The sequence below is a fragment of the Vipera berus genome (genome assembly GCF_964194415.1).
Source record: "Vipera berus genome assembly, chromosome: 5".
Lineage (NCBI taxonomy): Eukaryota > Metazoa > Chordata > Lepidosauria > Squamata > Viperidae > Vipera > Vipera berus.
The window spans coordinates 94,990,930-95,013,386 of record NC_138207.1 but is presented as its reverse complement, the minus strand read 5'-3'; the positions used below and the strand labels follow the sequence as shown (position 1 = coordinate 95,013,386).

At 44.8% G+C, this 22,457-nt stretch overlaps 1 protein-coding gene across 1 annotated transcript in view; it reads right to left on the bottom strand.

The window, feature by feature from the left end:
* ANK3 (ankyrin 3) overlaps window positions 1-22,457 on the bottom strand; it is a 190,115-nt gene that overhangs the window by 95,007 nt on the left and 72,651 nt on the right. The window contains exons 6-13 of the mRNA XM_081329703.1: window positions 20,680-20,865; window positions 18,388-18,486; window positions 15,945-16,043; window positions 10,675-10,773; window positions 6,399-6,596; window positions 3,291-3,389; window positions 2,038-2,136; window positions 713-811 (exon numbers count right to left, since the gene is read on the bottom strand). Coding sequence (XP_081185829.1) covers window positions 713-811; window positions 2,038-2,136; window positions 3,291-3,389; window positions 6,399-6,596; window positions 10,675-10,773; window positions 15,945-16,043; window positions 18,388-18,486; window positions 20,680-20,865 — 978 coding nt within the window. The remainder of the gene's footprint in view (window positions 1-712; window positions 812-2,037; window positions 2,137-3,290; window positions 3,390-6,398; window positions 6,597-10,674; window positions 10,774-15,944; window positions 16,044-18,387; window positions 18,487-20,679; window positions 20,866-22,457) is intronic.

The following is a 22,457-nucleotide window of genomic DNA, read 5'->3' as shown; positions in this document are numbered from 1 at the left end:
GGGAAAGAGTAAAACACAGCAAATTCCACACTGGGATTCAAATGTGCAGTTCTTAGAGCCCATGGAGGAAAGCAGGAGAACCTCAACGGGGGCCTGGATAAATTAAAATGGTGACTCCAAACCCCTCAGTTCTGACTGGAAGATCACATCAAGTGAGATAATGTTGGGAAGGATCCCTCGCCATCCAACTGGAAAAGATGAGCAGAGCACCAACTGTTTTGTTCCGAACTGTTTTGAGTGTGACATTGGGCCAAATGTCCTTCCCCAAGGGCAGGGGTAGGCAACCTCGGCTCTTTTATGACTCATGGACTTCAACACCCAGAATTCCTGAGTCAGCTGACTCAGGAATTCTGGGAGTTGAAGTCCATGAGTCATAAAAGAGCCGAGGTTGCCTACCCCTGCCCAAGGGTAAAATGGCTGTTCTGAGCACGAATAGGGGTGGGGTTTTGTTTTGTTTTTAGCACTCTGAGCTGCACAGAAAATGCTCTACACTGGAAAGCACTTTTGCACTGAAAAGGGGGCGTCCCACGAAGTGACACGCTCCAACATTTCCACCAAAAGGTTTTACAATCTCTCGGAGAGAATCCTAGGACTATCTCCTTGTCAAGGGACAGCAAAGGATGATAAATAGGCAGGGAAGGGATACCTCACCCCTTAATGCAGAGCAGCTGAAGGCCACCTGCAGCACAGAAGATGTGGAGAAGCTGCTTACCTTGGCTTTAGCTTCCACCTGAGCTCCATTTTGAACCAAGGACCGAACCACCTCTGACTGGCCAGCTCTGGCAGCCATGTGCAGGGCTGTCTCTCCCCTCTGTCAATGTAGAGTACCGTCAAGAGGTTAGGATGAAAGAGAAAAGGTAGAAAAATATGTTACTAGCAACAAAAGAGTTATTTGGGATCAGGAGGTAAAACCAGATCATCTTTGACCTCTCGAGATTGTCTAGCCCTCACAAAGTAATTTATTCCAGGATTGATTTTTTTTTTTTAGCCCTGAAAGCACACAATGGTTTTGTTCTTTGCCAAATTAAAACATTGCTGTTTTTAAAAAAGGAGAGATGTTACGTGAGGAATTAAGGCGACCTTGTGTTTAAACGGCATTTTCCACAGGATAAGTCCATGGGACTAACTTTCAGTTCTGAATGCCCCGTCCTCCCCGCCAGTTTGATTCTCTGCTCTTGTGCTTGAGGACTCTGGATGCCTGTTTGTCAGCAGACAAACTCACAGCTGGGCCAATCGAAACGAATCAATAGTAAAAATAAAAAAGGGTATTAACAATCTGTGGAGCTTCATGCACTTCAACCAAAGATGGGTCAGTAGGGAAATGGCAAGGACAGCAAGGAACTCAAAAGGGGAACCTGCATGTTTGGACTGTTTGCCACAGTTAAAAGCAAATCCTGCCCATAGCACAGATTGTGCTGAGTGCGCCTGTGGCTCACTTCTCAGGGCATTGAGCCTAGCAGAGAATGGTCTGTGGCAGAGCGTAGCAAAACAAAAACAAAAACAGGTATTGTCTGACCAGCTTTGGGAGAACAAACCCGCCCCAAACCACTCTGGTTTTTAAAGCTTCTCTTCCTCCTTGGGGGGTTGAAAGGTGCTCAGGTTTGATTGGAATCAGATCCACGGACAGGGTTGCCTCAAAATGACATTCAAGGAATAGGGGCTTTCCCACAGACTGGAGGTGCTTGTGATGGCGCACAAACCTTGTCCCTGTGGCCCAGATCAGGATATAAAGAAATTTGGCTAAGACTTAGGGAGAGAAATGCTGCGGGACCCATCCCTTTGTAGCCCAGGAGAGAACAGGGAAAAAGGTAAAGCCTTCATATTTCCCTCTTCTGAAATCCAGCTGGGAGAACTCCAAAGAGAGTGTGAGTGCTGGCCAGTTGTGTTGGTTGGTGGAAAAACCAACAACCGGAGGTTCAGATTGTGGTTCCAGACAATTATCATTATCTCTGCCTAGACAAAAAGCCCAGCCAAGGGAGATGGAGAAGAGGAGGCCACTAGCCTGCCCAGTAATGAAAGGTCCACCCTGTTACTTACCACATTGGTTGTGTTGGGAGAAGCTCCGTGGTGCATCAGCTGTGAAACAATATTTACATGTCCCATGAAGGCAGCAACATGGATTGGAGTCAAACCCGACTAGGAAATAAGCAGAGAGAAGAAAAGAATTATCTCTGGGCTGAAATATAAGCAAAGCATTAGCAGAGTACCCCCGGGGACTGAATGCTTAGCTGTCTGGGACACCTGACGGTTGGTGACTGCAAAAATATACAAGGCTGGCTGTTGCCAATATCACAAGGCCATCCTGTGGCATGTTCAAAACCTGTTTGTTGACACTAAGGCCACGTTGTGTGCATCTACTTAGGTTTGGAAGAAATCTTCCATTGCATCCGGTACGCCTAGATTGCAAAAGGTGTGTTTTCTACAGTTCAAAGCACGCTGAATGCAGAAAGGCAGAAACCGGAAGTTGAAAAGAGTCACATAAGTAGATCAAATTCAAGCATTCAGGCAGGAGCACATTTATGCGTCTGTGTGCATCACAAAGAAGGCAATGTTCCACTTCACCTATGTGGGAATGAGAGTTTGCTTTTCTATTGTGGTTTGATGGCACTAAAAGCTATCTTAAAAATTCATGGTGAAAACGGAGCTAATTCTTTTACTCCAGCTTAAAATGCTGTGCCTCCGTTGAAGGCCATCAGGACCTAAAGCCAGCAGAACAAGGCCTTTTCTGGGTCCATTATGGATACAGCTCTTTGGGGTTTCTCAGTAATTACCAAGAGCCTTGGTGGAGCAGTGGGCTAATGCCTCCTTAAGTAACACCAGCTGCCTGCAATTAGTGCAGGTTCGAGTCCCACCAGGCTCAAGGTTGACTCAGCCTTCCATCCTTCCCAGGTAGGTAAAATGAGGATCCAGATTGTTGGGGGCAATAAGCTGACTTTGTTATAATGCTGCTTGGGGTGGGGGGTGGGGAAAGCCCTAATAAGCAGGCATATACATAGAATGAAGGCTACTGCTAAGCACATTTGATTTGTGCTTAGATTGTAAGCCGCTCTGAGTCTTCGGAGAAGGGTGGGATATAAATGGGATTAAAAATAATAATAATGAACACAAAAGATTTTGCCAAAGGACTTTGTTTTCTTAAACTTAGCAAACGGAAATACTAACCCAGGCAATAGAAGAAGGTGGTGATCACGTTTGCCGAGAATCCTTTTCGGCATTCTGAGCTCTTGTGCTCCAAGGCTGTAATATGGCTTATTTAAATAAACCTGGCCGTAGCTGCAAAGATGGCTTACCTCTGTGACAGCTTGAATAGAGGCTCCATGTTTCAGCAGTAGTTCCATCACTTTAATTCTGTTCTTTTTGCAGGCAATGTGGAGAGGCGTGAAACCGTTCTGAAAATTGTGGAAAGCATTACAAAAATCCCCCCCAAAGAGTGTTTGCAAAATCTGTCTATCCCTTTTAATAGTGTATGACTGCTAACTCTTTTTTAAAATGATTTGTTTGCTTCTATTTCTCCAGGAGTTCAAGGCAGTTGATGTGAGCATGTTCATTTTATCTGCATTACAAAGGGGAAGTGTGTTGGGCTGGGAGAGAGGGATGGGACTCTGAAAAATTACACACACACATACACACAGAAGCTCCCATGATGGAAGGTGAGTTTGAAACGGGGTCTCTCACTCCTAGTCCAACCCTTTCAGTAAATACCTTTATAGGGTTATATAAGCTGGTAAAAATAGTTCATTGTCCTTGCTAAAATGCTAATGATAAATGTGGCTCAAAGAAAAGAAACAGATGTATCATCCAGCACACAACTGCATTAGTGCAACTGCAACATTTAAAAGAAAAGAATGCCCTGACTATCAAAGATCCATGTATTTCTGCTCACAGCATTTACTTAGATGTTGACAATAAATTTTTAAACTAGTCAAAGTGGCATCAGCTGCTTATTTTAAAAGCAACTGACAGAATTGGGTCTCACCTCTGTAGAAAAATACTTCAGCTACCTTCTCAACTGGAGAAAAATATCAGAGACTTTCAGAGTCATTACCTAATCTCGCTGAATGAAAAATCTCCTTTGTTGTCCCATCACCACCAATGCCATATCTTCAACGTTGCATTTGCCAACGGTCTCTCTCTTCCTGCTAAGGGCTACTTTTTCTGCATCCCATCTGGTCCAGGAGAGGGTCGGTCTTGGTGACTGGCCCCTCTCTTCCACTGCCCTCAGCTAGGAGGTTAAAACCTTCCAGTTCAAGTTTTATCAATTTATGTACCATAAGGGCTTGCCTTCTTTGAAAAAGTCCCTGGCTAATTTAGATTTTGAGATCATTTTAGGATTAAGTTTGCTTAGTTCTACTGCTTTTTAATATTTTATTCCTATTGTATAATGAGCATTTTATTATCATTAGTTCCAAGAACCTGATTGAAAGAAACTGGATGGTATTTTTTTAAACAAGTAAATTAATATGGATATATGTATTTTTTTGTTGTTTTAGGACACCCCCTGATAGTCTGACGTCCTTGGGGTCACAATAACTTTCTTGCAGCCATAAACTATGTATTTTTTTCATTCTGTGAATCAGCTTGTTCCAGTCTGGACATCTTTTCTTCTACTTGGCCCAGAGGAGATGAGACACTTTTAATTAGAATTTAATGTTGCATTGAAGTTTGGGCAGGCTGGACTAGGGCAGGGGTAGGCAAAATTGGCTTTTATGACTATTTTTATTTATTTTTATTTTAATCCCATTTATATCCCGCCCTTCTCCGAAGACTCAGGGCGGCTTACAATTTAAGCACAAACCAATGTGCTTAGCAATAGCCTTCATTCTATGTATATGCCTGCTTATTAGGGCTTTCGGCCCCCGCCAAGCGGCATTATTACAAAGTCAGCTTAATTGCCCCCAACAATCTGGGTCCTCATTTTACCTACCTCGGAAGGATGGAAGGCTGAGTCAACCTTGAGCCTGGTGGGACTCGAACCTGCACTAATTGCAGGCAGCTGGTGTTACTTAAGGAGGCATTAGCCCACTGCTTCAACTTCAACTCCCAGAATTCCTGAGCCAACATGGGGGAACTATGGTCCCTTCATGACTTGTGGACTTCAACTCCCAGAATTCCTGAGCCAGCATGGCGGAACTATGGTCCCTTCATGACTCGTGGACTTCAACTCCCAGAATTCCTGAGCCAGCATAGGGGAACTATGGTCCCTTCATGACTCGTGGACTTCAACTCCCAGAATTCCTGAGCCAGCCATTCTGAAGGGAAAGGGAGAGGTTTCCATGCTGAGCCATGCTGGCTCAGGAATTCTGGGAATTGAAGTCCACAAGTCATGAAGGGGCCATAGTTCCCCCATGTTGGCTCAGGAATTCTGGGAGTTGAAGTCCACAAGTCATAAAAGAGCCAAGGTTGCCTACCCCTGGACTAGGGGAATCAAAGTTACAGTAGCATTTGTGCTCTCTGCTCAGCAGGCCATTTCTGGAGACTGCAAAGGCCCAGGTGTCCTTCTCTGCCTGCTCAGAGGGGGAAAGGTACATCTTCTGCAGCCCACCTGAAGTGTGACTGAGCATGGATCGTGGCCAACTACAAGGTCACAATCAGCTCCCAGGAGATAGCACTCAAGGCAGCTCTTCTAGTCACAGAAGGTTGAGAATGCTTAGAGTAAAAAAAACCCACCCAAAACTGTTAAAAATGTTTTTAAAAAAACATTAAAAAACAACAGTGGGGTTATTCATAAATTTCTTTCTACAGCTAGATTTCTCAGAATGATAAAAGACTATGATAATCTTTTTATATGAGGAATTTTTAACACAATCACAACATCAGCAACAGAATGAAACCAACTCACTTCCTTCCTTTCCTCTGACCACAATTGTCAAAAATCAATAGTGTAATAATTTTGTTCCATTTTCAAGTTCAAAACTCTAGAAATCTGTCTTTGGGAACTCATGATAAGCTTAGCACAGCTTTTGCTTTAAAAAAAGGAAAAAATGTAAACAAAGTCCAGACTATAAAAAAAGAAAATCCTGACCTTATTCAGAAAACTATGGACATCTTTCCTCTTTAACTTCTCACTTTTACAAGACTGCTACTATGCAATTATAGAAAAAACCTTCTAGGAAGACAGTATCCCCTTCCTTCCTTCCTTCCTTCCTTCCTTCCTTCCTTCCTTCCTTCCTTCCTTCCTTCCTTCCTTCCTTCCTCCCTCCCTCCCTCCCTCCCTCCCTTTCATTCATTCCAATAAATTAATAATAAATAAATAAATCTAAAGAGGCCCACAGGCTCTTCTCTTGAACCCTATTGCCATTGCAATGTTTTTTCTCCCAGCTCTCAAACACAAGCCCCAACCCAGTTGGTAAACTGGGGGGGGGAGGAGGGGGGGACAGGAGGGACCCCGGTGTGCTCACCAGTGCTTTGGCATTAGGATTCGCCTTCTTGTCCAACAAAACCTTGGCAACCTTGTAATGGCCACAGTGAGCAGCTACATGAAGCGCTGTCAGGTAGTCATTGGTCACATCATCCACGGGTACATGGTGCTCAATCAGGAGCTGAACGCAGTTGAGATGGTCCCCTTGGGTCGCCATGTGCAACGGAGACAAGCCATTCTGGAATATTAGAAGAAGGGAAGCAGAGTAAGAAGCCCACCTCTAGAAAACAAAAGACAAGACTAACATCTGGCTCTTGTCTAGCTGCTCAGCTGGATGGGTATTTATAGGGGGAGGCTCAAGAAAAACCTTTCAAGGGGCTGTTGTGATCCTTATCTTACAAAAGCAACACATCCATGGGAACTTCAAAGTAATCTCAGGAAAGGAAAAAGGAAAAGAAAAAAAAGGAATGTTTACACTGGTAAAAGTGCTTAACCTGGAAGTCAGACCTTTTCAGGCCAAGGCAGGAATAGGTTTCTAATCTTTTAAGCTGCAGAGTTGTTTTTCACCAAGTAAGAACCCTGTATTTAAATAAAGAGAAACCTTTCCCACACACCCAGAAAGACCTACATCCAAAATATCCCTAGCGATGGAATGCAAACAATCTAAAGTTACTTTGCACAGATTTCTAGTCATGCATCTTTTAAAAAGTCAGTGGTTGCAGAAAGGCCTTCTCGATGCATCTCAAGGAAATGCTGATGTCAACGCTGCTAACATTGAATGTTATTGCTTGACAAGAGATGAAGAAGTAGCCATTTCATATGTTAAACTTGTGCATTGCTTTAAGAGATTGGATTAAGGTTGGGAGGGGGGAAGAGGAGGATTCTTCCTCAAGGCCATCTGAAATTAAAGAAGATAAGAACTTGGCCGGTTTTCTAATGGAAGGGGAAACTGATTCTATAAATTAATTGGAGAATATGATTAATGACAAAATTAGAAAGGTGGAGAATTGTGTTTTAATATATTGTGCAAGGGGGCGGAGATTTCAGATTCCAGCTTCCTTCGAGCAAGCATTTGCCGGTGTATTAGGCTAAATAATGGACTTTTAAGGTAAACAATGCCTCAGAGTCACTTGAAAAGCCCATACATCAGAAACTTGACAGCTGCATTTTCTTGAATCAATCTTTGATGTATGAACAGAAGCCGTCAACAACAGATCGGGTAGCCAACAGAGAGATGCTTAGAATTGCTCTTTGATACCGAGCACCATTTATGACAAGCCTAGTAGGACAGCCACAATGGAGTTATTGTGGGTTAACGGTTTGATAACAGGGCAAATAGTCAAGTTCATACACATTCCCATGCTTAATATTTTTCTGGTTTACCAGGAAAAGAGGTATTCTGCATCTAGTTTTATCCAAATAAGATTACTCTAAAAACTTGTTTACATAGAAAAGTGTTATAGTCTGAAGGGGACTGGGTTTAAAAACAGGTACTCCTTCCTGTGATTTTGGCTTAGCTTCCTGCAAGAAGAGGACTAACCCTGCTTAGCTTCCAAGCCTAGACTGTTGTTGTTAGTTGCGAAGTTGTGTCCGACCCATCGCAACCCCATGGATGACATTCCTCCAGGCCTTCCTGTCCTCTACCATCTTCTGGAGTCCATTTAAGCTCATGCCTACTGCTTCAGGGACTCCATCCAGCCACCTCATTCTCTCTCGTCCCCTTCTTCTCTTGCCCTCAACCTTTCCCAGCATTAAGCTCTTCTCCAGTGAGTCCTTCCTTCTCATTATGTATATAGTATGTTTAAATGTGTGTTATGTACCGTATGTATCTACTCTATCATCTATCTATCTATCTATCTATCTATCTATCTATCTATCTATCTATCCTATCTACTCTGTCTCTGTCTCTGTCAAGCTACCCTATCTTATCTATCTCTCCTATCTACCTACCCTATCTGCTCTATCTACCCTATCTATTCTCTATTCGCTCTATCTATCCTACCCTACCTGCCCTATCTACCTACCTACCCACCCTATATGCTCTATGTGCTCTATCTATCTACTCTATATGCTCTATCTATCCATCCATCTGCTCTTTCTTATCTACTCTGTCTATCCTATCTACCTATGTACCCTATGTATCTGCTCTATCCTATCTATCTACCTACCTACCTATCTAGCCTACTCTATCTGTCTGTCTCTGTCTATCTTGTTGTTGTTGTTAGTTGCGAAGTCGTGTCTGACCCATCGCAACCCCATGGACAACATTCCTCCAGGCCTTCCTGTCCTCTACCATCTTCTGGAGTCCATTTAAGCTCATGCCTGCTGCTTCAGTGACTCCATCCAGCCACCTCATTCTCTGTCGTCCCCTTCTTCTCTTGCCCCCAGCATTAGGCTCTTCTCCAGTGAGTCCTTCCTATGGGAAGGAAGCCTAGACTAAATTGGGCCAAGGCTGCCATCTACTGAGATAGGAGAGGAGCTTCAGAAACCTTCCTGAGACCCTCATCCCTTGGGGTGATCAAATTATAGACAGTCCGGGTCTAAGAAAGCACCACTGAAGGTACCAGAAGAGGTGAAAGAGGGAAGATGTTCTCTATGATCCTTTTCTTCCAGAAATCGACTAGCATCTTCCTTTCTGATTAGCAGCCATTTGCTTTTGCCAAAAGTAACGATCAGAGAAGAGTTAAAAAAAGGGCCACAATGGCTTAAAGTGGGTCACGGCCAAACGAATTCTGCTGCTACAGCACATTAAGGCAATGTGAGAAATGAATAAAAAAAAAGACCATTTTGGAATGAAATCCACACTGTAGTCAACACCGATTAAACGTACGTTTTGAAAAACGAAGAAAATGCCATTTTAGCAATTCCTTAAGAAAACAACCTTACAGTTTATCTGAGCTTTTCTCAAGACCTGGGCTGAAGCAAGCAGAAAACACAGCTTTAGGATTCTCCACTGGAGGAAGAAGAGCAAAGGCCAAACGCGCGGGACTGAGGTGCGACGTCCAACATAGAGGAGGACTTGACAGAAACTCAACCCAAACCTCCCTTTCTTCTTTGTACAGTTGATGCCCAATTCTGTACCACAAGCTGCTTTGAATCCCTTCTGGTTCGAAAGACAGACTGACGTGGGAAATCAAACCCAAATTGGGTGGATAGAATTGCTTGCAAGCTGCTTGGCACCCCCTGAAGTTGCACTTAGGCCTGGATAAGGCTAGGAAGGCCTGGCTCTTTGCCCAAGTTTCTGGCATCTGTTTTTGGCTCCTGTCTGCCTTTTGGTCACTTCACTCTTTTATTTCCTTTCTTCTAATTTCTTCTATTGTTTAATATATATATATATATATATATATATGTGTGTGTGTGTGTGTGTGTGCGCCTGTGAACCTCTCAGCTGTATTGAGATGTGTGTGCTGTACAAATTTAATAAATAACGACAACACAATTTAGGCTTCTCAAACTGGTTGCCCATGATAGGGGAAAATGTTTATCAGGAAACAGTCAAATTAATCATGGGCACTGCGGGTCAAATGTTGACAGATGGAGGGATTGTAATCTCTGGCCAAACATTGACAAAACCTGAAAAACCTGTTTGAATAAATTTTCACCTGAGAGGAAGAAAAATGTAGCTATGAATATCAATAGGCATCGGATCTATCTGTCTTACATGCTTGAAGTCCCTTCATTCTCACCCGCTCACAGGCACAGGCAGAAGAGACAGAAAGCAGCAGGGTTCTGTTTGAAAAACTAAGACACGGGGCTGAGGTTTATGGCGAACCAGGAATCAAGGAACCTGGCGTAAGTTCTACAATTGCCCCATTTCCCATCTGAAAAAATGGGTGCAGAAGTTCTAACCTAAACCAGGGGTCCCCAACCCCCGGGCTGTGGACCAGTACCGGGCTGCAGCACGCCAGGAACCGGTCTGCAAAAACAAGCGAAGCCCCATCTGCAAGATGCGGGCTGCACACAAAACCAGGCACCCTCCGGTCTGCGGAAAAACCTCTCTCCACGGAACCGGTCCCTGTTGCCCCAAAAGGTTGGGGACCTCTGACCTACACAACAGAGTTGTTGTTATAAGTAACACAAAATAATGTAGACAAAGAAGCATCCTGAGAATTCTAAAAGGCGCTACCTGTCCCACCTAAATGCAAGGCTATTCCTAAGCTGGAAAACAACAGAAATCATGGATGGAGGTGAATTTCCAATCATGTTATATTCAGCCAGACTCTTTTCTTTACCAAGCCTCTCCCGAAACAAAAAATGGATATGATGGGAGGCTTTGGAGCCTGTGATTCCCCAAATCCTGAGCTCCACAATGTTACCTTTGTTTTGGAAAGAAGAGGGGCTCCGCGGTCAAGCAGCATCCGCACCACTTGTTCGTGTCCGCTTCGGGCTCCACAATGCAGAGGAGTCAGGCCATCCTGAAGGAAATAAAGTTACAGCTCTTTTTGGGGGGCGGGGAAACCAACAAAAGCAGGGAAGCTTAATGCCTGCAGAGTAGTGTCCAGGAAGAAAGGTACATCTTAATTTATATATGTTCAATATATATATATAGTTGCTGGGAGAGATTGCCGGGACCAAGATAATTCAGGAAGCGAAGGAGAAGGGAAGAGCTATAGAAATCCAGTCCTTCCTGCTTCTTCCCTGCTCACTGTAGCTTCCTCCCCCAGATGAAGTTCTTCTTGGTCTTTTATTTATTTATTTATTTTATTAAATTTATATACTGCCCTATTCCCGTAGGACTCAGGGCGGTTTACAGGGAAAATTAAAAGCATAACATACAAAAATTAAAATCAGTTAAAACAATTAATTAATTCAAGTCCCCAATATTTAAAACTAAAACCCAATTAAAATTAAAACCCCTCAGTCTGGGCCAGACAGCTCGAAGAGCCAATTTTTCAGGTCCCGGCGAAATGAATGAAGGTCGGGGGCAGTCCTAAGTTCCGTGGGAAGTTGGTTCCATAGGGCCGGCGCGCCCACAGAGAACGGTCTTCCCCTGGGAATAACCCGCCGGCATTCCTTAACCGGCGGTATCCTGAGAAGGCCCTCCCTGTGGGAGTGCACAGGATGATGGGAAGTTGATGCCGGCAGCAGGTGTTCCCTTAGATAATCCGGACCCAAGCCATTTAGGGCTTTATAGGTCATTACCAGCACCTTGAATCTCACCTGGAGGGCAACCGGAAGCCAATGCATATTCTGGATGACATTTCAGAATTGGTATTTTGAGTCCAAACTTATAAGTAGTCACTTCAAACCCCATTGTAACAAGCCCCAACTTTCTCTGAACACATTTCTGAACCAGGCATTCCCAGGAAAAGCCTTGGAGAACAATTTCCGAAGGACAAAGGACAGATCCCACGCAAGGTTCTTCACCTGACAGACTCGCTCAGCCTCACATGTTTTTCTTATCAGGCAGGACTTTTTCTCCATCACCCAAGAATGAAAGTTTTTGGGTATGATGAATGCCTTCCCTCCCTAACCCTCAAACCCCCATCCTTAGAGGAAGCAAACCTGGTTTTTACACGCTGGGAAAGATCCTGCAGGTGTTTCATTTAGATGACGCAACCCTGCCTCTTATCCTTGGGAATTGCAAATGGCGAAAGGATAGTGTTTGTCGTATGCACTCATCTATGACTTAGGGAGAAACAACCAAGAATATTGTATTTTTTGAAAGGTAAATCATTCCAAGCTGATCAAGCCTGATCCCTGTATTTGTGAGGTTTGACAACACATCTCCCCAGTTGTTTTGCTTCTGGAGCTCATGGGATTCACGAAGAGGTCATCATTTCAAAAGCTGCCTCAAAAAAACCCTCCAAAATTCACAAAACCACAATTTAGTGCGCTTCACGTATTTTAACTGACATTTATTTGGATATTTTTTTTCTCCTTGGCGCTTCTCACAATGTTCCTCCAGGACAGCGTGTCAGCTAATGTCACTTTCTTTAAGATGGCTGAGGCAAATTGTGACAGGCCAAGCACTTACATTGCTTTACTTCACAGTGGAGGCATATTTTACCCGTAGCCTTGGTTTAGGAGACCAAGCCTCATATTTCTCATCGTATCACTCAGTGGCTGCACAAAGCATCAGGCCCATGGGTCTCCTAAGCTCCGTTCAAACCCCAAAGTGCCAGAGAGTCAAAATGCTGAGAATGGAAGCAGGATGGAGTGACTTCATCAGGCCTTTAGATGACTTTCTTGCTCTTTGGCTCCTCCAGATGTTTTGTTTTGTTTTTTGTTTTTTTACTGGGGGTTCACATGCTCCAGGTAAGAGTAGATGTGAATGGTTTATACTTTTGCTTTAGTCACCAGGTTAAAATAGAACAACATTCACAGGATCAAAGCTAACCATACAACCACAATTGCAGGAAACGGAATCAACCAGCAGCATTTGCAACTCATCCATCCCAAGTGCCCTTCAGAAAAACCAGATCTTAATCCAGTTTTCATTTCATTTCATTATTTCATTTCACTTCAGTGTTTTGCTTGTATGCCACTCATTCCTATAGGCGCTTTCTGGAATGAGGTGACCTTATCTCTGTTCTTAAAAAGGGGACCACTACAGCTTGCATTTGGGGTCCCAGATGGCAATATTCCCTAGGATATGGGTCTCACTGGAAGGGCAGACACTGCCTAGCAAAAAAACAATCTCCAGAGCCACACTGGACAAATCGAAGCAACTCCAGCTAATTTGGGACTTTGTACTTGCTTGTTTCTCCCACAAAAGGAGGGGAGAGGAGGATAAAGGCGTGGGCAGAAGAACTATTCATAAGCCAATTTATTAAGACAAGATACAATCACCTGAACACCGTGTCAAAGAGGTTCAAAGCCAGCCAAATAAACACCAGACAAATAAACACCAGACATCAGTACAATAATGAAGAGAAAATGACATTCCAGAATGCCAGCAAGCTTAATGCCATAAACAAGATCTATACAAAGTGTTATTTAGCTGTCACTTCACCTCTTTAAGCCACATCAATCACTTCTTTCCCCCCCCCCCCTGCACATTTTTGGGAAGTGCTTTCAAAGCAGTTTCGATGATTCCCTGAGTGCACAGTGTGCTCCGTTAACCACTGTGATATGCTGGGGAGCATCTTTCTGACAGGGGAAAGGGGGTGTTATTGCTTTAGTCATTGAGATCACATCGAGTAAGGGCAATCTTATTTATTGTTCAGAGCCTGTTGTGCCTCAAATGCCAAAGTGTGAGGTTATCAGGGAGCTGCTTCCAAAGAAAAACAGGAGTCAGGAGAGAGAGGAATAAATCATGCATGGGGCCCAGGGCACATCTAGGGATACCTCTCCCAGAGTTACAGGAGCAATGAATAATGGAAGCAGAGAACCGGAAGTCCTGCAGATACTGCACAGCCAGTAGAAGTTGCTGTGACAAGATATAGCGAAGGCTCCCTCCAGACAATGGTAGGACCTCCATCTAAAGACTACGTCCCTTTCAGTACCAGTTGCAAGGGAGCTATGGAGCTTAGATCCTGCTGGGCCCTCTGAGAAGAAAGCCTGGATTAAGGTAATCTTCCGTCTGAGTAGGAGAGTTTGGGCTGTCTCCAAAGAAGCAACTCTCATGCCCCATAGTGGTGGCAGGCCTGAAAGAACCAGAGGAGGCTCCTCTTCCGCATTCAAAGTCTCCTGCAAGGGGAGGAAGCCCATCCTCCACAGGAGGCCATAGAGATATTCAACCTCTAGAGGATTCAAGTTGATGAAACTTTCTCCCTTATTTCCCACCCCCCCCCCATCCCGAAATCTCTCTTTTTCTTGAGGCTCGCTCTGTCCAGGGCAGTGAAAGAGAGCTGCCTCCATTTGGTGTGCAATGTGACTGCTGAGAAGGTGAATGCTTTAATGTGGATTTTTTTTAAATGGTTTTTCATCAGCCTCAATAAATGTACAGGAAACCAGCAAGAGTCAATGGTGTACAAACAAACACCGCACTAAACAAATAAACTGATAATCTTTGGGAGGATAGTTTTTGGGTTTGTTTCATGAGTAATTCATGGATAGTTCATGGGGTTTGTGGTCAGGCCTGCCCAAGCCAGATCTCTCACTTGGGAAAGAAAGACCCTCAACGTGTCCCGTTGCCTGGAGGCGGTCCAGGTCTGGATGGGGAGAAACAGGCTTCGTCTCAATCCTGCCAAGACTGAGTGGCTGTGCATATCGGCAACTCGGGTTAACCAGACCATTCCACCTTTAATGATGTGGGGTGAGGTGTTACCCCCCCCCCCGTTGATAGGGCTTGCAACTTGGGCATCCTCCTTGACTCCCGGCTCAATTTTGAAGACCATATAGGAGCCGTGACCAGGGGGGCTTTTGCCCAGGTTCGCCTGGTGCCAAGATGCCCTACACACAGTCACTCATGCGCTCGTGACCTCCCATTTAGACTACTGCAACGCTCTCTACATGGGGCTGCCCTTGAGGACCACTCGGAGGCTTCACCTGGTGCAGAATGCTGCTGCGCGAGTTGTGATGGGGGTTTCCCGATACTCCCATGTAACACCTCTACTCCGCGAGCTGCATTGGCTCCCGGTTGCCCTCCGGGTGAGATTCAAGGTGCTGGTGATGACCTAAAAAGCCCTAAATGGCTTGGGTCCGGGATATCTGAGGGAACACCTGCTGCCAGCATCAAGTTCCCTTCGTCCAGTGCACTCCCACAGGGAGGGTCTGCTCAGGGTGCCGCCAGTAAAAGATTGCCGGCGGATGACACCCAGGGATAGGGCCTTCTCAGTGGGGGCGCCTGCCCTCTGGAACCAGCTGCCCGTGGAGCTCAGGACTGCCCCCGACCTCTGTTCATTCCGCCGGGACCTGAAGACCTGGCTCTTCGAGCTCTCTGGCCCAGGCTGAGGATTTTAATTTTAATTTTAATTTTAATTAGGTTTTTTACTTTTTTTTCAGGGATTGATGTAATTTTTTTAATTGTTTTTAACTTTTGTATTTCTTGTTTTAAATACCCTGTAAACCGCCCTGAGTCCTTCGGGAAAGGGCAGCATATAAATCTAAATAAATAAATAAATAAATAAATAAATAAATAAATAAATAAATAAATAAATAAATAAATAAATAAATAAATAAATAAACAAACAAACTCCATTTGGCTTGAAGTAATAGGTCCTTTTACTAAAGGGTGCTGGATGCAGTAAAGTCAGGCTAGAACTGAATTTCCTGCACAAAAAACACACAGGCTTTCCCCCTCCCCCCAATTCGACCCTCCCCCACCTTGACCAGTCATCTCTAACCAATGGGTGGATGTCTAGGTGTTTTGGCAACATGCGGCATTTGGAGCAATCAACACTCCATTCCCAAGTGTCGTTGTCTTCTCGGTGTCCTTGAAGACTGGCATGAATTGGTTCAACACATCCCTGGTCTTCCTCAACTGCCAGTCCCCCTCCCTGTTTTCCAGCGCCAAGCTAATACATGTGTATCGCCCATTTCGTCCCTCGCGTCCTCCCTGCTCCCAACTATTGACGGCAGGATGCCAACGAGACTTAGGGCTGCATATGGCAGAACTGACAATACCGTCATTTTCAGAAGAGCTCTGCCTCCGGAACCGTTTTGCAATACAGAATAATAAAACAACGGCGGTCAGTCTTACCCTTGTTTTGGCATCAATTTTGCCTCCTCTGTCAAGTAACAGCTTCACCATGTTGGTGTTCCCTCTTTTGGATGCTACATGGAGGGGAGTGATGTCATTCTGCAGGGGAGAAAAGAAACGGCCTTTTCATTTCACCTGGGTGGAACCTCTTCCCTCCCCCGCTATGACTCTCAAGGTGCTCATTCTTGCACCATTTTAAATTGCCTCTTCCGTTCCTGGAGGACCGCCGGGGAAGTGGGGAAAGGGCATGGCAGCTTCCATTTTCCTGCCTTCTCCTTTCCTGCCCCTTCTAATCAGCACAGGAAGAGCCATCAGCAACCGCAGCTGGTAGAAGGTGTCTCCTGCCCTGCACACTTTAAATCTCAGGGCCAGTTCTTCCAGGGTATGAGAAACCCCTGGGCCCAATAAGGTAAAGGTAAAGGTTCCCCCGCACATGCGTGCTAGTCGTTTCCGACTCTAGGGGCCGGTGCTCATCTCCATTTCAAAGCCGAAGAGCCAGCGCTTGTCCGAGGACGTCTCCGTGGTCATGTGGCCGGCATGACTAGAAGCCAAAGGCGCACGGAACGCTGTTACCTTCCCACCGTAGTGGTCCCTATTTTTCTACTTGCATTTTTACGTGCTTTCGAACTGCTAGGTTGGCAGAAGCTGGGACGAGTAACAGGCGCTCACTCTGTTACGCGGCACTCGGGATTCGACCCGCCAAACTGCCGACCTTCTGATCGACAAGCTCAGCGTCCTAACCCGCTGAGCCACCAGATGGCAATTGATTATTTTCACTGTGGCCTTGGCACTGCCCCGAGTGCTGAGCTGGCACCGTTGCCATAGGGGCTCAGCCAGTAAGCTCTCTTGGTGATTCAGGTCATCATGCTATATTTTTCTTTTTAAAAAAATGTGTAATATATTTTGGGAAGCTGCAAAAAACTTCCTGGAAGGCAAAGCTCATCTATCACACCACCAAGAAAGCATTAATCAATGCAATTGCCAGAGGTTAAGCTGGATTTGAGGACATCTCTGCCTCTTAAACCAATATAGTAGGGCCTCCTTCAGCATTCCTCATTCTGGCTGAGAAGAGCGAGAAGGAGAAAAGGATGGACTGGACTCCTCAATCAATCAATCAATCAGAATAAATCTGGAAGGGACATTGGAGGTCTTCTAGACCAACCCCCTGCTCAAGCAAGAGACCATTTCAGACAGATGGCTGTCCAGTCTCTTCTTAAAAATCTCTTGATGAACCACCCACAAGTTCTGGTGGCAAGCTGTTCCACTGGTTAATTGTCCTCACTGTTTGGAAGTTTCCCCTTAGATCCAGATTGGTTCTCTCCTTCATTAGTATCCATCCATTGTTTCTTGCCTTGTCTTCTGGTGCTTTGGAAAATAAGTTGACCCCCCTCCTCTTCTTTGTGGCAGCCCCTCAAATTCTGGAATACTGCTATCATATCAACCCTAGTCCTTCTTTTCTCTAGACTGACCATATCCAATTCCTGCAACTGTTCCTCATGGTGTTTTTTTCTCTCTCCAGACCCTTAATCATCTTAGTTGCTCTTCTTTGTACTTTTTCCAAAGTCTCAACATAGTTTTCGTAATGTGGTGACCAACCTGGATGCAGTATTCCAGGTGTGGTCTTACTAAGGATTTATAAAGCGATACTAATACTATGCCTCTGTTTATACAACCAAGGATTGTATTAGCTTTTTTTTTGGCTGCTGTGCACACCACTGGCTCATGTTTAAGTGATCGTCCACTAGGACTCTTTAAGATCCCTCTCACAGTGGCTGTTTATGAGCCAGGTTTCCCCTAATCTGTACTTGTATCTTTGGTTTTTCTTTTCCAGAGGTGTTCTTCCTTCTCCTGGAATGAAACTGGCTCTCTGCTTGGAGCATGGTTGTCTTCTTAAACTATCTGAAGTGCTCTTCTTGTGCTGACTCATTTCAATGAAGTTGCCCCAAAAGACTCATCATTAAAGGGGAAGAAAAATACACCAAAAGCTCAACTGCCATCCAAGCCGAACCATTAATTCTGCAGAAGAAACCTTCACTTCTTCCTCCACCCATATCAGGACGAGTGACTTCTGCATGCTTGGCAAGAGAGCCCCATGATTGTTCCCAGGGGGGTCCCCAAGAGCCAGACCAGAGGGAGCCTGTTTCCTCTTCTTTCTTAATCAACTCCGCCAAGCAATCAAGAGATTGAATCTCCAGAGTTGAAAAATCCTTCTTCATCTTTCTTGGAAATGTTCCTACGTTTTACAGGATGCAAATTCCCAATCTTCTTAGCAAATCAGCCCCCAACCTCTGACCTAAACAAGGCCCCGAAGCCTCTCTGCTTAGAATTTCTACTGAAAAGAGGTGATGGGGGTTGTAGTCCAAAGGCTTAGAAGTTTCTGTGTCAAGGGAGTAGCGCTAAATGAGAATACTAGATGATTTTTTTTAAACAGATTGTGACATACCCTGGCAGTAAAGTCCACAGCCGCCCCACGGTTTAACAGCAGTGTAGCTACGTTGATGTTTCCGTAGTGAGCAGCTATGTGTAGAGGAGTAAAGCCACTCTGAAAGATAAAGAAAAACAACCACAACATACACAGCAAAAGATCAATTATTGTTATTTTTTTCCAATGTCTTCTAGGAGCTCCTATAATACATGTTCCCCCAAAAGGGGTGGTCGTTCTAATTTTCACCACTGTTTTGCTTAATGGCCCGTCTGAGGATGGGGAGGTTGGGAGAGCACCGAAGTAAATATGTTACTCGTATTTTGGGAGAGAGAGAAGGAAAAAATATTTGGTTATTTCAAAAAGAAACTGCCAAAAAATTGCTCCTAATGCAAGGCAAATGGTGTCTGCCATTTAGTTTGTCAATGTCTTTTTGGAAATATCTATGTGGGATGAATATTTCAGCATTCTCGCCAGCTAAGCATTTTAAATTTTCCCTGCTGAAGTTTAGAAAGAAGACCTCTAAAGTAAATGCCTGGCTATTTTTTACTATTCAAAAATCGAAGATGGGTGCTAATTGAAACAGCACCAGAGTCTATTTTAAAAGAAATTAATAAGAGGTGGGGTTTTTTAATAAAAAAAATATTCTATATAAGATGAAGTCTCCTGTGTGAGCAAAGAGGCTGGATTAATCTTACAATTTCATTAGACAGTATCTGTCCAACCGAAGATGTTCAGTGAGTCACTGTGATACTTGAGTGATTTTGTTTTGTTTTTTAAAAGAAGTTCCGCTGTTTTGACAAACGCTAAAACATGCAGCCATTCCGTCCATTCCCACCACGAGTGAAAATTTCGTCTGCTTCCGAAATGGTCCGCAAGCCTAGTTAGCCATGCTCCCTCTGCCTCCGTCTCAGACTTTTTCTGAGTCCCTGGGAAGAATCCGTCCCTTCTGTTGGATGCCGACAACCAAGTGTCATGCAGGAGCCAGTCCCGGGTGCAGAAGTGGACAGAGATGTCTGCAGCTTTGCACAGAGCATATAAAACCTCGACCCAGCAATGGAGACCCAGTCAGACCCCATCTTCTGCCTCTGGGGCGGGGTGGGTGGGAAAGACCACGATTTCCACTGAAGCTCTCTTAAGGGGCATTTTTTTTAAGCACAGGACTCAGCTGCAGAAAACCCTGCCCTCCAACTACGTTCTCCATCACCATCACCACCACCATCCCCTTCAGCACATGCCACCCTTCGGTTCAGGCGGAAGCCGCTCTCTACTCCTCTAAAAGGCAGCGCAGAGAAGAGAAGAGAAGAGAAGAGAAGAGAAGAGAAGAGAAGAGAAGAGAAGAGAAGAGAAGAGAAGAAGAGAGAAGAGAAGAGAAGAGAAGAGAAGAGAAGAGAAGAGAAGAGAAGAGAAGAGAAGAGAAGAGAAGAGAAGAGAGGAGAGGAGAGGAGAGGAGAGGAGAGGAGAGGAGAGGAGAGGAGAGGAGAGGAGAGGAGAGGAGAGGAGAGGAGAGGAGAGAGAAGAGAAGAGAAGAGAAGAGAAGAGAAGAGAAGAGAAGAGAAGAGAAGAGAAGAGAAGAGAAGAGAAGGGAGAAAAAAGCAGCAGCTCTGAGTGGTAGAAGGAGAGCAATGATGCACAGAGAGACTCATAGTTGAGACACAGAGAAGACTTTATATAGATATAGAGATATACCTCGGTTGTTCTATTCACCATCATCTAGGTTAACACATTGGGAAGCAAAGGAAAGGGGGAAAAATGAATGGTTAGTTCTCCCAACAGCCATAATGGGGCAGAAAGCTTTGCAAAGGCCAGATGAGGCTAAAATAAAATCACAAACAAGCACAGAAGGGAAGCAGGGCTGATCGGCGGAAAGACAAATGGTTAAACGTGTAAGTAAATACTCCTTGGGGGGGGGGTAATCAACCCCCCCCTCTCTCTCTCTTTCTCTCTCTCGCCCTCTCTCTCACTCTGTTCCATGGCAGCCTTCAGTTCTAGACTTCTTGATTTTGACTCCTGTCAGTTTCTCACGCAACCAAAAGAAAGGTGGGTCACTTTCCTGGCACGGGAGGCTGTGCCAGGCTTCGCTCAGTATTTGCAATAGCTGGTGGAGTCAAACTATAATGGCTTGACCAAAATTGCTTTGTGCATTTAGGTTCAACATGAAATTCAATTTGAAAAAGTGGTTTTTTATTAAGCCATGGCAAGAGGGCAGAGTTGCCTTACGTCATCAAAACTCCGGTCAAGGAGCAGCAGGGGAAGGAGGGCACGCATCCGTCGATGTCTTTCGAAGAAAAAGGAAACCGTTGCATAACTAACCTTGGACTCCACATCGGCATTGTGGTCGTTCTGCAGTAGCAAAGCAGCCGCCTTGGTGTCGTCCTTGCGTGCAGCGATGTGGAGGGCAGGGAGCCGGACTTTGCCCTTGGTGTCATTTTCGAGCAACAAAGAGACCACCTGGTCATGACCCTGCTGGAGAGCCACAGCCAACGGGGTGAAGCCATCCTACCAAAGAAACAAGGCGCACCCATCAGCAAATGCTACAACATCAGTCACAGAGGATTGCTGCATTTTTTTTTAAAAAAAAGTGCCAGCAAAGAAGCACGTTTTGAAATATCTCTTTCTGCAACGTCTCTTTTGTCGGTGTTTCAATAAAAAGAAGAGAAAATCTGGAAATTACTTGCCCGAAGACAACCACACACACGGTTCTCATTGCAATTATTTAACACTTCCCTGCAAAAAAAAGGGTTATGGTGCCTGCTTCACAAAACTGAAGGGATTTTACAACCCCCAATAACTGTTTCATAAATGTCAAAGAGCCTTGGTGGAGCAGTGGGCTAATGCCTCCTTAAGTAACACCAGCTGTCTGCAATTAGCGCAGGTTCGCATCCCACCAGGCTCAAGGTTGACTCAGCCTTCCATCCTTCCGAGGTAGGTAAAATGAGGACCCAGATTGTTGGGGGCAATAAGCTGACTTTGTAATAATGCCGCTTGGGGGGGGGGACGAAAGCCCTAATAAGCAGGCATATACATAGAATGAAGGCTGTTGCTAAGCACATTGATTTGTGCTTCTTAGATTGTAAGCCGCCCTGAGTCTTCGGAGAAGGGCGGGATATAAATGGGATTAAAAAAAAAGAAGGTATCGGATAATGGATGACAGCTATAACTGAAGGCATGAAACATTTCAGCAAAAGTGGAGCTTCAAAGTTGGGGTCTTAAGTGGATGGCCAAGTCAGTAATGTAATGGGGGTTGCCCGTCATCTGGATGGAAAGTGAATTGTGACATGGAATGTGCAGACTTGTCAACTGCTGTTTGGTTCCTAGTAACCTCTCTTGATGCATCTGCAGCACCTGGGACTTCCACCTGTCTACAGGTGGCAGGTGAGGAGCTCTGCTCCAAAAACGTTCTCCAAAGAACAGGGCAGAACTTCTACTTGAATCCACACAAACTGAATTCAATCAATATGATGAATGACCATGTGCATAATCATTTCCTCCTTTTGACCCTGAACAGAGTGGATCAACTTCAGCAAATGTTCACTCCATAAAAAGTGGAAGTTGCTCATGCTGGAGAAAGTGCCTACAAGCCTGGCACAGAGCATCCTTCCCACCTCACGCCCCCCCCGTTGGGCGAGGTTTTCAATTTCCTGAGTTCCTGAAAGGAATTTGGACATTTGGAAGTTTGGGCATGTCGGACCTTCTTCCCTGTCACAAAGCCTGGATTCCTTTTAACTTGTTTACCAAGCCACCAAACAGACTATCTTACGTTTTGCACGTTAATGCATGGACTCAGGAAAATAAGCCTTCATCAGAACTGCAGTTTGGTATTTAATTTACACTCTGAAACATGAGGAAGTTGTCCACCTGGTCCTGTTTGCAATCAGTAGCTATGGATGGAAAAACACTTTGCCCAGTAACATCAACAACACTGACTGAAATAACTCAGTACAGTTACAATTAAAATCCTTTGGCCTGGATTTTTATTAACTTTCCAGGCTCGTTTAGAAGGCGTAGGTTTTGAGATGAACTCCCACCCAAGGACTTCCTGGGTCTGGCCCTGTTTATGCTCTTTGAGATCAACCAAAGTTGGGTTGAAT